This window comes from Haliaeetus leucocephalus, unplaced genomic scaffold (genome assembly GCF_000737465.1).
Source record: "Haliaeetus leucocephalus isolate CR32 unplaced genomic scaffold, Haliaeetus_leucocephalus-4.0 Scaffold144, whole genome shotgun sequence".
Lineage (NCBI taxonomy): Eukaryota > Metazoa > Chordata > Aves > Accipitriformes > Accipitridae > Haliaeetus > Haliaeetus leucocephalus.
In genome coordinates, this window is record NW_010972580.1 from 33,017 (window position 1) to 50,824 (window position 17,808).

Here is a 17,808-nt window from a genome sequence, read left to right on the forward strand (position 1 = left end):
TGGTAGGCAGGACTTTATGCCTCCCTGCATGTCTCCATCTGCTTCACACTCCCCCACTTCGTGGAAGCCTGAAGAGCCAGTCCTCTCCCCTTGTGGCATTGCTTCCCCCTCCGGTGGGGCATCTGCCACCACACACCTTCCTGCGTGGGCAAACAGTGGGAAAGACTGCAGTGTCCCCTTCCCTTTGGGTGGGAGCTTTGGTTCCTTTTGCTACCAATGCACCTATACAAGCCCGACTTATCCCTCGCTAGTTTCAGTGCCAGCTAAGCTTTGGCTTTGACCCTTGAGCAACATCTCTTCCTCCAGGGTAGCTGACCCCTGCTTCTGCTTTCTGTGAGCTTCCTTTTCAGATCTGAGCTCAGGCAGAGGTTCCCTGTTTGGCCAAGCCAGCCTTCTGCCTTAACCTGCCTCAGTATAAGAATATTGGATTTGTCCAGCTTAAGTACTTGGGCACCTTACATGTTAGTCAAGGTAAAAAACTTCATTTTGGTTGAAAAATCTTTATTCACATAACACATCACATGAATCACATCATGTCCCATCCTTGCCCCTTTATGTATAAAATACTGGTTAAAAGTTTTTTTTCAGAGGCAAGTTAATTTCCACAGTGTCCTCTCGTGAGAGAGTTCATCCAACAGCTGAAACATTTGCTGTGCCACAGCTGTTCAGAGGCAAAACAGCTCTGTTGAAGGAAATATAGTCTTAGTAAGAAAGGAAACTTGACAGCTGTAGCAGCAACATGTAAAGCCACCCAGGGTTTCAGCTCTGTCCCATTTCACGTTAGCAGGGAACTTGATCCTACCTGTGCTCCTAATGTGGCACACTGTAATGATAGAGGCTTTGAGAATTGTACACTAACCGTCTGAGATAGCACAGATACTCTTGTAAATCATTTTGGACTTAACATGTAGTAGAAATTTGTCTGAACTTGCACATCATCAAATCATTACCTAGGTGGTTCCTTCAAGCCCCACATCTCACCTTTAGACATACTAAATACCAAGGACACTTTGCTTACAAGAGGGAAATTAGCCTACACAAGAACAAGGATACTCTAAAAGGGCAAATTAAATGAACAGAGAAACATGTATTAAAATGCCAAGCTTGTCTCAAAAACAGAAAAAAAAATCCAGTTCCAATTATTTTATGGCTCCTGCCACAAGCCAAAAAAGGAAACAAATTGGCTAGAGTCTCACCTTGGTATAAGACAAATCCCGCTACACCAGGTCACAACTATATAAACTTTAAACACCACCAAATGACATTCTTTAAACACTAAGCCATAAAGTTGTAAAATTAACGTGGAATTGGACCAGTTTCTGAGAAGAGAAGAAGATTTTCCAGGGATCCCTGACAAGGTACCCAACTGATCTCATAGATTATCATCTTGCAAGTGCATAGAATGCCAAATCTATCAGACTTCATATTTACAATAAATTTAAGGTAAATTTAGATTTAAGATTTAAAGATACCAGAAGACAGATGATCTATCACTGCAGACTTCCTCTCTTCCTTTCAATTCCCTAGCCCCTCTGGCTCAAATGAAAACCAATTCTGTACTTGGTCTGCTAATGTGTTTCCTTGGGAAAGCCTAGCAGACTGAACACAAAGAGCACAAAACAATTCAGAAGCATCAAACACGTTAAGCACAAAACAGACAGCCAGCAGGCGTGCAGCACACTAGATATCCAACAAACATTGAGGCTTTCCTGCTTTCTTCTGCTGAACCATCCAGTAGAATTATCCAAGCAGTGACAGCATCTTGGTCTCCACCCCTGTGTCTGCAGTGCAGCCAGGTAGCACTCCGACTGCTAACTCTTCTCTTGCCCCGGGTTCCAGGCATGAAGCTGACTGGCCTGTGACAGCTGATCAAATTGGGTACTCTCATCTGCTCTGCCACAGCACACAGGTCAGTCAATAGTTCAGTTATGCAAGTGTAAACAAGCACGGCTAAAGCCTGTTTCACTTGCCCAGGTTAACCGAAATTCATTTTTTACAGTTATTAATACCATTTCTCAAAAGTTTGCAACAGGCTACGTAATAAAAGCAAAGCTTATTGCAGCAAAGATAGAATGCAAAACTTGTAATCTGTTACTAATTAAGAGACCCACAACCATTCCAGACAGAAAAAAATGAAGGAATTGCCAGTATTATGCCACATCATCTGAATATGACGCTTCCGTGCCACTGTCAGACATCTGGAAATGCTCCAGACTTGTACACAAATTGGGATGGGAATGTATCTGAAGGCTGATTGAAACGGATGATGCCCAAAATCTCAGGATGGCCGTTCTAACAGAGCCCCCCCGAGTCTGCAGGGAAAGGAGTACCATAAACAAGGCATTTCATAACTGTGAATGTTTAAATGTGGATAGATACCTACAACCAAGGAGATACATGTTAAGTTGGCTATCATCTGTGAGGTGATACATATGAGAATGTACAAGAATGTCTTTCACAGTAACTTTGCAGGTACAAAGAAAACACAAAGAACACCCTTCCCAGGGGTGAGGGATGTTTATTTACCATCCCAAGGCACATAACTTCAGGAAACTCTTCTGACGACAACTGATTTGAAGAGAAAGGTCTGTTGCCCTGATCCCACTGTTATTCTGAATGTAAAGAACAGCAGAGACCCCATTCCAGCTCTATGAACATAAAAATCACAAATCTGAATCTGAGCACAGTGAGGACTTGCCTTCTTCATCGATTCAAAAAAATACCAGCTACAGAGCACAACACACCAACCAACCACCTCAGAAAATGAACACAACTCACAAAAATGTGATGTGCACTAGCATTAAAAATGTCAGAGTCTTCCAGTTTTCAGAGGCTGGATTTGGCACTAGGCACAGTGAGATAACACAGGCCTCATGTGCATCTGACTGAAAGCAGGCAGAAGTACAGCATTCAGCTTCCACTTGGAAGCAGCGGGGCATAAAAAGGTACCAAAACATACCTCAGATAAGATGAGAAGCATTTCAGCCTAAAATGGGAAGATTTGTGCTGGTTAATACTGTAGGCGTAAACAAAAAAGTTAGCTGAGGTTATAACCATGCTTTAAGACCCTTCTCCACAAATCCTTCTCCCTCCAAGCAAAACAGTGAGTTTGCAGATGGGAACCTTTCACTTCCCACCTCTTTTTGCACACTTACACTGCAGGAGTGTGCCCACAATGTGAAATTCTCCTCAGTGGCATTCTTTCATTGCAAAATACAGTGATCAGGGTCACTTCTAGCTAGCACAGGAAAGGCTCACTACATCTTATGCTCTGCCTTTGCATCCTCTTATCCCTATCTACCCAAAAAGACACTCCTACCTTGCAGTACAGCTGGGCAAAATTTTCAGTTCTGCCTCCTATTTAACCAGATTCTTAAACCTGCAGACAATAAGGTGAGAGCAGTAAAGGCTAGGGTTATTTTTACAGGGCCATTCTCAACTACAGCATCCCCAGAGGAATTTGTTTCCCTACATGCTTTCCACATAACATGTGTCTGAGTGTGATTCGTAAACTGAAGTTCACAGGAGGGGCTCATCCAAAGCAGCACTCAGAGGGAAGTACAGTTTGGAAGACAGTCCATCTTGCTCCAAAAGACAATCTCTTCTGGGAATAGTTCAGCAGCTCATGTCAGATACTGCACAACGAGAAACATAATTACACAAGTCAAAATCATTCCCCCAATCATGAAGTATTTATCTTGAAAGGCTCGCTTCTCTATCAGCCGCATTACTGTATTGGATAAGCCCAACATGTTGGCAACATCCAGGATCTTCTTGTGAGTACCCTAAGAATAAAAAGACAGCAAAGAAACAATTAACATCATGGTCCAACACTTCTTACTCCACAGCCCAGGAATATTTCATCATGGGTGGCAAGTGGTGAATTCTGATCAAGGGAACTTGCTATCAGCCAACAGTTCCTACATTTTAAGAGCAGATGGCTACAGGACCCTGGAAATAGATGGATGATGAGACTAATTAATTCACATACATGAACAGGAATGTGGTTAAAGATACAAAACAATCTGTCCAGACAGAGACATCATAAAGAGTGGCTCAGAGAAAATGCACTCCCTACAGAGGCATTAAGAGTTTTTCTGGTCCTTTTTAAGATATACAGCCTAACAAGAGCCTGAAGCTTCTTGATCAGACAACCTTTCTTGCAGAACTTCCCTCCCACTGAAGTACAGTTCATACCAACAACAGATTGAAAAGGAAGTCCAGAAACTTGTAAGGCTAATGGTAGAGTGCAATGAAAGACATACAGAAGTGTAATTAATGCAATTTCAAGAAATCCTTCTGGAGAAAAGCACTGAACAAAGACTGCTAGCAGATGTACTGCAGGCAGGCCCACACCTCAGTTTTGTTTCACTGCTGAAGCAGTTGGTGTTATTAAGAATGTGGATCCCACCAGTTACCACAGCAGCAGTAAGCACGTGACAGTTAAACACAGTGAGCTGCAGAACTGGAGGTACCAGAATTGAGCTGGGGGAGTCACTGCTGCCGTGCAGCAGGAATATTGCTACTTTATTTCAGGGCAATAGTCAAAGGGAACTGTATGAAATACAAGCACATAGATGTACTCTGGGCACAGTTCAGAGCTGGGTATTGTCCCATCTGGGAAGAAGGGAGAGAATTCATGCCTACGGAGTCACGATAGTACAGGCAGGTGAGAAGGACCTTTCTAGATAAGCTAGACAAATGGGTAACATTACCGATGGGCAGGCAGAGATGCTGCACTGAGCACCACGACTCAGCTCACAGCATGCAATCAGAGATACGCTGGCCAGGACCAGCCTCCATCACACCTATGTGTCCACAAAGACGGGTACTGCTAGAAAGTAGCCTTGTCACGCCATGGCAATGATAATGAACCTAATCTCTCAAAATGACTTCTGGGTCCAAGTCCTTAACAGAACACCCTGCTTCAGAAAGCTGTAAGACTTAAGTTATTTCTTCTCTGAGCAAGGTCAATAGCAGAGATTCCCATCACAATGCTCTACTACCACGCTTTAACTTTAAAATAAAAACTCTAGCTTCTGTTCTCACAGTCCACTGTATCTTTGGTCTAAGAAGAATAAAAAGGTGAAATCTGGGAATTGTTCTGAATATAAACCCAAGATCAGAAAAGCTGAGGACAGAATTTATATCAACTGTATTAGACATACATGCACAAACAGTTTCTTAATCCATAAAACAGACAGATTTGCAATACCAAATTAGATAATCAGTTTCTTCTGTAGAAGGCTGTGTAGGTATTCAGGCCCTTTGCTGAAATCAGGTTATGTCTCTGCTAGTAAAACATAATCACATTTTTCACCTCCATTTCACACACCTCACATTAAACCCCTGGATACTATGCTTTCTAGTTCAGCACTGTTCCTGTCTCTGCAGCAATCTTTTCACAGGACTTCAGAACAAAAGAAAACCTTGCTTGGAGAAGAGAAACCGAATATGAATCTTTAAAATGAAAGTAAACAATAGGAAAAGTGAAGACTCTTCAATTCTTGCAGTCCATGGAATGAACTGTACAACTAGAACAGCTAAAGACTTGTGACAATTTGGGAATACTTGGTTCATACCTGTCTGTTTATATCCAATACCCAAGAAGTTACATGGAATAACATGTTTCCAAATTAACTCATTTACCTTTTAAGTTGTCTCTACGCTAGCTGCTTCTGGCAGATTTGTAAACAGGCAAAGTCTCTGATAGTGTAAAAAAAGCTAAGCTAAGGGGAAGAGGAATATGAACAGATGTTTCCTCATCTCTGAGCAAGAAGAAATATCCTCTTGAAAACATAAGAACAGGATGCTCCCAAAAGAACAGACTATCAGTAGGAGTGGGCAGAGACACACTAACAACTTCACTATTACAATTCTGACCCGAAATATGCTTAACTTGCTACAATTTGTCAGCAGAGACAAGGCATGCCTACATTTGCAGAAGGCCCATCATAATCTAATAGGAATCCAGTCACATTACTGCAATCTAACTAGCAAAAGCAGCAAGACAGGACCATGGACGATAACACAAAACAGTATTTCCTCTCAATGTCTTTGAGGCAACAAGTCCTGTTCCTTTATCATATTTGCCAACTGTGGTTAAGTTCTCCTAAGTTGTGATGTACGCACTTCCTTCTCAGGAACCCCCAGAAACCAAGTGCTTCAGTCACTCACCAGAGATTACCTTGAATCAGTGACTTACCATCTTGTAGAATCAACAAGTCAAATTCCCTGTGTGAAGCACAGGTACACTCGTGCACTTTAATGACTGGATGCCCCAAGCCAATGTGAGCAGCCACCAAAGCTATCCAGTGCTAAACACAGAGGACAGATGTGTATAACCTCAAGGATGTAGGAACTTTAAGGAAGCTACTTTTTCCAAAAAGCATTCACAACCCTGAATCCTCTCCTGGCACTAATAAGTAGTCCTTCCACCCTTTTCTTCATGAGATGGTAGCAGAATCCCTCCTTCTACCCACTAGTCGTACAGCTAGACTACTCAGCTACCACATATCTCTTAAATGAATGCTTAACTACCACACTGAGTAGCTACATCTTATTCAAAGTTTTTCCAGTAACTGACTTTGTCTAAAAAGAAATATATATTCACTAGGTCAGTGAACAACTAACCTTAACCAAGAAGCTATCCTTCACCTCAGAGAGGAAAGAACTCGACTTCAAACTCTGCTTTAATGCATCCATGTAACATTTGTGAGTGCAGGAACTGATCACCAGACTACAGAGTAGAAAAGGAGTTACAACACTGCTTTCTGTCATTGTACCCTGTGGTGGTCCTGTCCAGTGCTTTGGGAATACCAGGTAGCCTGGACCTCTGTGATCAGGATAGGAAGTACCTGGCTTGTGAATTGCAACACGACATTAGGATTAAAATAAGCACCTAGCAACTCTGCCCTGTGAAGACACTCAGCTCTAGTAACTCCCAGGAAATGGGTACCACAGGTACTGGAAGTTGCTCCAGCAAAATGCCTATGCACTTTAAGAGTGAAACCCATACATATGTACAGTTCAGCTGTCTGTATACAAGCTGGCTGAACTGCCTTTATAGCCAGTGAAACCCTAGTCTACAATCCATGGAGCTTAAGGTGCGATTCATCTGACCAAATGTAAGGATTTATGTTAGCAATTAAAAATGCTTAAATCCTCTGGCAGACACATCCCAAAACAAAGCAATATCACAAAACAGACAACAATAGTTATCCCCATCAGAAGATGAATGGAACAGAAGTAGGGATTTCCCCACATTTTTCAGCAATCTAGCTTTCCCCCAACACACACTTCTTATTAAAAAACTTTTTGTATCTTTGAGCTATTCGCTCAAAATTTAACATCACTTTGAACAGTCTTTAAAATAAATGACAAATATTTGTTATTAAGACACATGAAGAAATACAGCCATCATTAACAGTATTCAGGGAAGGATATATTGTTGAGGTGCGTTAGACCTGAGAGAGTATTGTGTTTAAGATTAGTAATAAAGATAAGTACTTTACACCAGCTTTGTGGTTGCTCTGAGTCATGTTCATCTGAATCAGTTATCTATCTGTGAGCTAGTCATTACTTCCCATTCTTCACTTGAACAAAACACACCCAAACAAACAAACAAAAAAAAACCCATAAGGGAACAAAACATAACATTCAGCACTCCAGATACTAACTACCATGCAGGTGAAGACTGCTAGGCCATCCAGCCACAAAAAGAGCTTAAAGATGCTCCCAGTAAGATGATAAAATGTAAAGATTTCAGGTTTAGTTAAAATGGAATTTGGGCCTTTCCCAGCATTCTCAGCTCAAAGCAGTTTACTGAAACAAACTCATGTATTGATTTTACTTAGCCTGGTCATCATAAACACAGAAAAACGTGGGGTCTTTTTGGTAAAAAATGATGCCCCCACCTTTAATGTCACTCTCTGGTCCCTCAGCCCCTGAAGGATGTTGGTCCCACTGCCAATAAGATCATCCATGCCACGATGGGCATTCTGGAGGGATTCATTAAACTGTAATGTTTCGTCGATCGGTATGGTGGTGTCAGAGTCCTGTAGGGGAAATGCAGGGTCTTGGTTACCTTGCCTGCTCACTCATACTGCCCATACATAGTTAGATCCAGAAAAAGAACATGCAGAAATAAACGTGGCAAAAACTTCACAGGACTTGAAGGATTACATTTTAAACGTTTTTTTATATAAGGATATTAAACACAACATTAATATTTGAGTGAAAAAAGTAATTTAGAGAAGCCTACAGGAAGCAAGCCAAAAGGCAAAGCTGATCAGCTGTTCAACTGCAATTAGATCTCGAAGGATAAAAAGTCAGATTAAAAGTGGAGAATTTTTTATAATCTCAGTTTATGATATATGTAGGAAAGGGTATTACAAGAAAGAACATCAAAACTAACAGAAGGTGTTTAACATGGAGTCATTTGATCATTGCAAGTGAAAGACTTTTGAAAGATTTAATATCAGATTTCTAAACTACAAAAGGCCTGCAAAACACAATGACTGGGAGATGACATTCTATTAATTTACAACATGATGCAAATTTCTGATAGCGAGGGCAGACATGAACCTAGTTCCCTGAAAGTCTGACTCACTCAACACCCAAAGCCTTATCTAAAAAAAAAAAAAAAATAAAAAAAAATTAATGTTTTTCCAGAAAAGATGCATTAGCTCAATTAGAAACTATGAGTCTTGAAATGGAAATAACTGGATAAAATTCTGTAATCTGGATTGCACAAGAGGTCAGAGGATGTGATCACTTTTGTCTTTCCAAGGGCTCCAGTTTAATCTTCTCTGGACACCATTCCCTCCAGAGAGTCAAGATAATAGCTCATCACTCCTACATTGTTTTATGAACAGGAATCATGATATTGGTAAGAGGGAAGTGTGGAAACACTGGCTTACCTGCTTTCATGTACTCAGAACAAGAACTACCAAAATGCAGAATTCGTATTTAGGGCCAAAGATGGTTAATATCCTACATCTGACTGTCAGCTGTAGGTTACATGCATGCAACAATACCAAACTTGCTCTGAGTAGACTCTGCTGATTATTTAAAAAAAATAAGAAGTTATTATGGGAATGACATGTACGATCCAGTGTTAGATCTTGTACTGCCTAGGTGGGTGTTCTGCTTGCTGTAAAAGAATGAAGAATAAAGGACAGAGCTGTTAGCAGTTGCAGGGTCAAAGTTACTGGATGAAGAAGCCATGACAGCATATACATCTCTTTGATCAAATGTTAATGAAGCACTAAAGTTTAAACAAGTGTCTCATCTTCAATGAGTGTGCAGAGCAGAAGTACTTGGATTTGCATCTGAAGGGCTATTATTTCAGATATTTATTAAACTTCCAGTCAGCAGGGAATCCATTTCCTATATGAGGAGCTTGTAAGATTTTTTTTTATACACCACAAGGCTGCAAGAAAAATACTGAAGTAGATTTTTGACCCTCGTCACAGAAAGACTAGATGGCATCATATCTTTCATTTGCTGTTAGTGATTTTCTCCAGAATGGTACAAGGGAAGGCTTTAAAGATAAAGACCACATTTATCTTTGAACTAAGCAAAAAGTTCAGAAAACTGCTACAGCTTTCAAAAGCTGTTATGTATGTTACAGATTTATTCAGGATGCTTACATACTCAGCTGACATTTCTATTTAATAGAATAAGGTAGTATAAAAATAGAAACTGTGTAAACTTCTAACCAAAACAGGCCAATAACTGACAAATAAATCATCCTTTTCCTACTAAAGGGTCATTCTACTTTAAAAGTCACATTTTTGTAACGAGGTAAAAGAAATGAAAAATAATCATGCTTTTCTTTTTTCATCTTGAGACACCTTTCAACATCTAAAGGAGAAAAAAAACAATTTGCCATTTATTTTGCATTTGCAAGCCTGCTACTGCTCTTCAAAACTGTTCCATTTACACCGGTTTTATTTCTGGACAACAAGTTTTCCTGTAGGAAAAGTTCTCCATATTTGCAGAGGAACACCACAGTGTTTTGAAAACAAATCAGGTTTCAAATTCCAGTGTTCCTTTCACGTCTTGTTTATAATTTCAAAATAGCCAACAAAATGCTAGATGTCATCTTTATGTCAGGCTTTGAAAAGTGCACTGAACTTCCCAAATCTCAAGAGGACTGCTCACATTTATTCCTCCTTGCCATTAACAATGAATGACAACACAAATAATGAATGTTAGGTTACATGCCTTTAACAACAACAACAACAAAGACTAGCTTTTGAGTTACAGAAAAGTGAAATCTGAAAGCAAACCTACTTTATTCAGAGTAAAATTCCTCTAGAAATTTGCACTGGGGTGACTTCCCAGTGGAGGAACTAAGAATTAACAAGAACAGGTGGAAACACATTCCTGTTATTAAAAACTTTTGAGTCATTTATAGATAAAAAGCAAGGGTTTTTTTGCCAGCTGTGTGATTTATATTAGGACAAATTAAAGCTTGCTGACATCTACTGACAGCAGAGTGTACAAAAGCCAGACATCTAGCTTTTACATATCTCAGGATTTGACAAAAACATTTGAGACAAATCCAAGCAAAATGTATACTTCAGTACGTACCTCATTCACCCTTCTGAAACTCCTACATAGTCAGGTAGAACTGCACGGGATAAAATATGAGCAGCAGTTTCTGGAGTCTTTTACTACTGCCTCTTATTAACCCAACTTTTCCTCACAAGAGTGTTGTACTTTTTTAACACGTATTATTGTTCTTTTCTATCTTTACTCTGTTTACATCTCACAGCAGCAATCTAAGAGAGTCATGCCTACATCTTGCCTGAAACTTCTCTGAAAGACTATGGCTTCTAGAACACAGAGATCTGAAACAAAGAATATATTTACATTAGTAGTGAATGTACGTGCAAGCAACTCTTCTCGCTGTCGCTCCTGCTGCTCCCGGATATAACGGCGATGTTGAAAGTTCCTCAGGGCTGTCTGCAGATGCTGAACATCGTACTTCAGCTGGTCAACTCGGCTAGAAAGGATCAACAACAGGAAGACATTCACAGGGATGATGTTTTTTTATATGAAGAATGGAGCATTATAAATTAACAGTGACAAACAATAAAGAATGATGGGTTCTACCTAGAAGGTAAGGACATTCAATGTTAGGCCCATATTCCAGACTTAGATCTTCCGTACCTCGTTTTTCTACTAAACAGGTGATTATTTAACTGGAGGTTAATGACAGAACGTGTAGCAGAATTCTTGAGCTGTCTTGGACACACTATCCCATGACTAGTCTCTTCAGGAGTTTTTTTTATATATATATATATTCCTCATCTAACACAGATTTGGAAAGATGGTAGGATTTGAACAGTTTCTATTTTATGATCCTCATGCACATAAAAGATTAAGCTTTCAAGTTTCATTAATTAGCACCATGTTCTTAAGTTTGAGTTTTTATTAAAAAGAGTTTAAAACTCAGTGAACAATACAGGAGACATCTCCATTAGGCTAAAACAAATAACATCCAGAACTCCATTACCTCTGATTAAATATTTGATGACTATTTCAGGTACTGACCTCTTTAATACAGGTGACATGAAATCTACCCCTAGTATCTACAAAGGCATTTTGGGACTAAATGTTAATAGTAGAGTTACAGAATAAATTAGAACAGAAGTCCTGAGGTCTCTGGTCCAGCCTCCTGTTCAAACCAGTGCTAACTTTAGAAACCTCCTTATTTTAGTCACCAACAGCTAGGAAAATGGTCCAGAGAAAATGACATCAACTGAAGTAATTTTACTCCTTACCTCCACAAATGGCATTAAAAGCAAACGCCATAGAGAGTAGAAATTTTTTTAAGCCTTGAAGTGCCATGTTCTGCTCATCTCAGAACAAAGCCATGAATCCAGCTCCATCACCAGTCTGTGGTTAAATGCAGGGAAGTGATTTTGCCTCTGTGCCCCAATTTTGCTACTGTAGAGCACAGAGATAAGTTATGCAAAGTATAAAGTCTCACTCAAAAGGCAAAGGGCTTCAATACATTTAATAAAAATAATTACAAAGACTACAGCACATTATCATAGCAAAGATGGTGAACTTACAGTTTAGCATTCTGTCGCTTATTGGGAGGTTCTTTGCTGGACAGGATTTCCAGACGTTCCAAGTTGCTGAATATATTGTCTATTCTTGCCTGAATCTCATTTTCTACTACTGCAAGGAAATAAAAATGTGATTTGATTTGAATTAAAGAACTGCAATCTGAGTGAAAGTAAAAGCTCAAATGCATTCAAACCAGTATTTAAAACCTGACACATGCAGATCCTTACTGGATGAAAAAAAATCATAACAGAACTACAGGTATCATGAAAAGCCACGTCTTTAACTCAGTAATTTGAGACACTTGCCTTTCCCTCCTCCTCTGAGAAGGGAGCTAGGAAAGCCCCTGCTCTTTCAAGACACCTGAGCCTCTTTCCCTATCAGCAACATATATTAGGATTTAAAGCTCCCACATTCCCCCCTGCAGCCCCTTCCTGTTCCCTCAGCAGGATTTGCTTACACAAGCTAATAGCCAATATGATTCTCACAACAATGGCAATTTAAACCTCTGAAAACTGTTAACACAGAGTTAATATACATCATCCATAACCAGAGCAGCAAAGGTTGAAGGAGAATGGGAAGGATTCAGAGTTCACAGGAACTGGGAGACTGAACAAGCAGAAAGACATGGCCAAAACAGGGCTGAAGCCCTTGCAAGTGGGAAAACAAGGCCACAAAATAATTGCCTCTGTAATCATCTACATTGCAATTTCTTCTGATAATCTGCATAGGAATAGCAGAGGGGCAATAGTACACAACACAAACTCATATACTTGTACTTTAATGAGGTGGGAAACTGACACAACTGGGGAAAGACAATCGTACACTTTCAGTTACTGTAGTCGTGGCTTGTACTGAGTTTTGCTATACAACACCCTTCCTCATCTGACAACCACATTTTCTAACCATGTCACAACCCAGCATTTCACAAATTAAAGAATTGCACAGAAGGGCAAAAGACAGGAGCACTATTCATCATCTGACATTCTTGTGTTTAAAGAAGGTGAGCTGTAAGGCTGAAGGTAAGCACCCTCCAAAGCATGTCCACAGCCTGATTATTAGAGGACAGAAGCACCGTCATGTCTGTGCAGCCACGAGGACAGTCCTGAAGTCTCAGACTGCCATGGTCAGACCTGATATAAATAATCGCCAAATTCTACAGACACCATTTGTTCTTATTTTGCATTTAGACTAAAGAGGTATACAGAAAAGCATTATTAACCAACTGCTAACTACTCCACGGTACTTCAGGACTTTCCAGAAAATCGCATTCAGCAGAACCTGGAAAAGCAAACAGCACATAACAACCCCTTCTCTTTGCCCTTTGATCTCACACAATCAAAGAGTAATTAATCCACGTATGCAGGCACAAATCAAATTGTCCTAATTCATCTCGCCATCATTTAGTACAGCTAAACTTAACAGAAAAGCAATGAGGAGAGCAGACAGACAATTACATTAGCTTTTGCTAGTCCAAACAATAGTATTACTATCTTAGTCACCTTTGGCTTTTCTGAGCAAGAAGGGATTATTTGCCCCAAGTTGGAAAAGGAAAGCTGCAACAGGAAGTTTGATTTCCTGGCTCCTATTCCTGCTCTTCAACCAGAAGATAATCCTTTTCCATAAATCCTAAAATATACACGAACATCTAGAGCACATATCTGTATCTATATACAGAGAGAGACTATGTTCATTTATTGACTACATAAGATGGTACATAATCTTATCTCTTGAAATGGTCTCAAGTAGCAGAGGCAAGATGGCAAATTCTGCTAGTTTTCAAGAGGTTCCAAAACTACATCCAGTGAACAGCAGTCTGGGAAGTCTGCCATTGTACTGGGAGTAGTACAACCACCACAGATAACACAACCAGTAGACAAGTCGTTATTTTGATAGGAAACTTATCACAGCCATTTCTACAGTGAAGTTGTGCTTCACGAATATATTTAAGGTAACGGAAGTCAATCAATGTGTGCATAAATTTATCCAGCCAATGCAGTGTCCTTTCCCTTCAGAAGTTCCTGATGAGGTCCATTAGCAATTACTCAAACAGGAATTAAGGCTTCAAACACAGGTCCAAAATACATTTGCCAATTCCACACTGGGGTAAAAAGTCCTGCCACAATATATCATAACGTTTTATTACAGTAATTTTATTAGCACAGGGTTATAGTCCAAATTTACTGAAGCGATTTCAGACCTAGTTGTTCTACATATTTTTCATAAGCAGATGGAATTACAGGTTCCAACTCTGATGCAAGCAGGAACTATCAAAATCATCCTGCTTAAATTCCTGCACACCAAATCACGGCATTTTCCCCAGAAACTGGACTAAGCATCTTTTGGGGAAGACTGCCAGTCAGTGGACGCTTAAGGAATAGCAACATAACAGGACAGATATACAACCACATTTCTCAGCTTTTTGAGCTTCTAACAAACTAGCCCAGTGATGTTCCAAATTTGCAGTTCTGTCCACATCAATGTGTTCACTGCACCTCCAAAAGTGCATCAGCGTGGGGTTTTTTAACCTGCTTATGTTGAAGGCCTCCACAGCATACCCTGACAGCGAGTTCTGTCTTTTCCACTGTCCTTCATACAAAACATCACCCTACTGAAGTCAAACAGTAAAATAACTTTAATGCATTCCAAATTGATGACGCATCTCAACAGTCGATCACAATGACTGAAGAGCCGAATTTGTTCCAATAATGATTGTAAATACAATGATAAACCATACAAGGTTAAAGATGCAAGCTAAATAAAATCAGTACTGGAGTGGGACTTTTCTCACTAATTAATTACTTACAGTGTACTGACTCTTTGTCTGAAGTCTCCAGGCGCCCCATATAAGACTGGACCTCATGGACTTGCCTATCAAATGACAGTAAATTAACAGAAGTCAGTTAACAGCTACAAAATCAAATCATTTTTCAATACCTCAATTTTCAGCTTCTTTTAAGTACTTTTTAGAACAGAATAAGATCAGCTACATGCTATTCAGTGCAGACAACCCATCACTGACCACAAAAAACCACCCAATCCTTCAGTATGAAGAAAGCCGTGCTTTCACTTAATATGCATCTACAAAATAACTTTCAGTTTAAAAACAAAAATCAAGGTGAAAGGGCTTTTATTTCTTCAGAGATTTCCAATCCAGTACTAGCTCCCTTTTTGTATTTATAACCTGAACTGGGGCTCTCCCCCATGCCACACACCTGGCATGCTGAAAGCCATTAAGATCTACCCTACTCCAAGACAACCATGGAGACGAGATTTCAGATTCACACTACAAACTCACAAGTGGTGAGCATAGCAGAGGGAAGACCTGACTGGGAGGAGAGTTGGTACAAGTGAGACCTTAATAATAGATCCGCAGTGAAACACTACCTAAGTGTACCACTAAAGTCAAGAGTACTGATGAGACACCATACTTTTGTCACTGCATAAATGGGTAGTACACATCTTCAACACTAAACACAGGTTTTACCCTTCCCTTCTCAAAAAGACAACAGAAGCACTGGCAAAGGCTCAGAGAAGGACAATAAAGATTATGGAAAGTACAGAACAGCTTTTATACAAGAAAGTTGTTCAGTCTGGACTGGAGGTGATAGCGGAGAGATACCCTAGAGCATAAATGGCACAGGAGAAGGTGAGTAAGGAATGATTTTCACTTTCTCTTACAACATATGAATTACAGAAGCATGAAATGAATTTAAAAGCTTAAAATCAAAGAGAACGAACTACTGTTGCTGGACAAGCAGTGACAAAGGAAAACAAAAAAGCAACCAAACACTGATGGTTGTTACATTCCTCTGTTTCAAGAAGCCCCCAAGCCTCACATTTCTGGGAGATTGGGAAAATATTCAACAAAAGTATCGCATACATTTGCCCGTTTCTTACTGTCTTTCCTAGAGATCTGCAGTTAGGCAATGCTAAACACACATTGGGACAGACGGACCTTTGGCCATACTTGGTGTGAACAATCTCACCGCAGCTGGGATTCAGACTTCAAGAAATACACTTAAAAAGTTACAAAAATATAATTTCCTTTTTTCAAAAAAAAAAAAATATTTAAGAGATCATGATTTTGGTCACATTAGTGACTCTTTTTCTGGTGTATGTACCATTTGATAACTACAGCACAAATGTTTATGAAGCCAGACCTCTGAAACCAACTTATCTTACAGAGTAATAAAATATTTATTTTTCAGTTATTATGAGATTTTTTTAATAACTACCAGGGCTACCTTCCAAATCACGATACTGCGCTACTAAAGAGATCATCAAGTATGTCGTAAGTACCACATTACTTGGAATTAACTAGAGAACCAATTCAATACCCAGTATCTTGCAACCCATACTTGTTTTATAGTTTTCTTTCCAATCAATTTCTCTAGGACACCTGAGACAGCTTGAGACTCGTACTGCTCTTGAAATGCTCTTAAAGTGCCTGTTTAGAAACCCAGGTGTAGAAGCCAAATCAGATCATGTGCAACTGGATCAGAAAAACTACTTCACGCTCACCAGGACTCTTCCCATGCCAGAAAACAGAGCAAGTCTGGGGAAAAGGTGGGAAGAGAGTTTGAAAATCCAGAGTATCCGCAGACTGACAACAAACTGCAACAAAAACACAGCTCAGTGACTATGATCCCCAGAGAAGCTGTGGATGCTCAATCCCTGCTGGACGTGTCCAAGGCCAGGCAGGATTTCATGCTTCTCCCTACAGAGTCGCTCTATATCATTATTCAATAAAATTCTCTTACCACACTACCTCCTTCAACACAGCTCAATGAAGAAACCCATTACTGCAAAAATTTGGAATATTTCAATTAACTGCTTCTTTTGGTCTCTTTCCCACGAGTTATCTGTATCACACAGAGCTGCAAGATTTTTGCCTTATTTTGTGCTTTTCATACCACTTCTACCTCATCAGGTTAGCATTATCTGTGAAACTGAGTGGTTTTTTATCATCAAGGAGTCACCCGTTTCCCGAGGTGATTTAAACTGAGTCTGCTAGCCATCTCAAACCCCCACTGCCACAAAAATGCTACTAAATTAGTATGCCTTAAAGGTAAGTACATTTAACAAAACAGCATCACTTGTTTTCAGTGAATACTTGCAATCTTGTACTTTAAAATCCCGAGGCGAGCAGGCTTTGCTTGCTTTCGGACTGACGTGGCTAACAGCAGGCTGGGACTCCGGACAGACACACGGCCAGCCCGGAGGGACAGGCTTTTGCTTCCTTCTGCTGCTGAAGCACTGTCCTCACGGCAACGCGCCGAGGTGGAAAACGAGAATTTTTATGAGAAAAAAAGCTTTTGAAGGGCGCTGAGAGGGTGCTGGCCCGCAGGCCGGGTGCCCGCCCTCAGACCCGGCCCCGCACCAGTCGTCCCGCGGATCCTCGGGGGTTACGTCCCGCTACCACGCCGCCCGCCCCGCGTCGCGTCGCGTCGCGTCGCCTCACGCACTTGTTGGTCTGGTGGTAGAGCCCCTCCATGACGGCAGCGCGACCCGCCCGCCTCCGCTCCACCGACCCACGTCGCCGCCATCCACTTCCGACCCCGCCGACTTCCGCTTCCGCCGGCCGCGGATATGCGGACACGCACTTCTCCCCCCCCGCCTCCCTTTTTCTGCGCCTGCGCCGCTAGCAGCGCCAGGCGCGGCCGCCAGGGGGCGCTGCCGGATCGTCGTCCCGCCGCCGCCCATCCGCGGGGCGTCGGGGCG

At 40.8% G+C, this 17,808-nt stretch overlaps 1 protein-coding gene across 7 annotated transcripts; it reads right to left on the reverse strand.

Moving 5' to 3' along the window:
* Window positions 1-543: 543 nt before the first annotated feature.
* GOSR2 (golgi SNAP receptor complex member 2) lies at window positions 544-17,636 on the reverse strand. Of its 7 annotated transcripts, none has more exons than XM_010561301.1 (7): window positions 17,553-17,636; window positions 17,215-17,343; window positions 14,891-14,955; window positions 12,090-12,198; window positions 10,882-11,014; window positions 7,917-8,057; window positions 544-3,785 (listed from the first exon to the last, which is right to left on the reverse strand). In XM_010561301.1, the coding sequence occupies exons 1-7, from the start codon at window positions 17,579-17,581 to the stop codon at window positions 3,624-3,626; spliced, it is 768 nt and encodes a 255-aa protein (XP_010559603.1). In that variant the 5' UTR covers window positions 17,582-17,636; the 3' UTR covers window positions 544-3,623. The 7 variants fall into 7 exon arrangements, with proteins under 7 accessions (XP_010559603.1, XP_010559604.1, XP_010559605.1 ...); XM_010561305.1 differs by lacking the exon at window positions 544-3,785 and adding an exon at window positions 8,922-9,062 and having other exon boundaries at window positions 7,992-8,057; XM_010561302.1 differs by lacking the exon at window positions 17,215-17,343.
* Window positions 17,637-17,808: the final 172 nt, after the last annotated feature.

Excerpts from the sequence above, each read along its gene's own strand:
- GOSR2 (XM_010561301.1), bottom strand. The coding sequence starts at position 17,581 with ATGGAGGGGCTCTACCACCAGACCAACAA. Across the intron at positions 14,956-17,214 it reads GCTCGCCTCGGGATTTTAAA|GCAAGTCCATGAGGTCCAGT; the intron begins GTACAAGATTGC and ends GTCATTTGATAG. Across the intron at positions 11,015-12,089 it reads AAGCGACAGAATGCTAAACT|CCGAGTTGACCAGCTGAAGT; the intron begins GTAAGTTCACCA and ends GATCCTTTCTAG.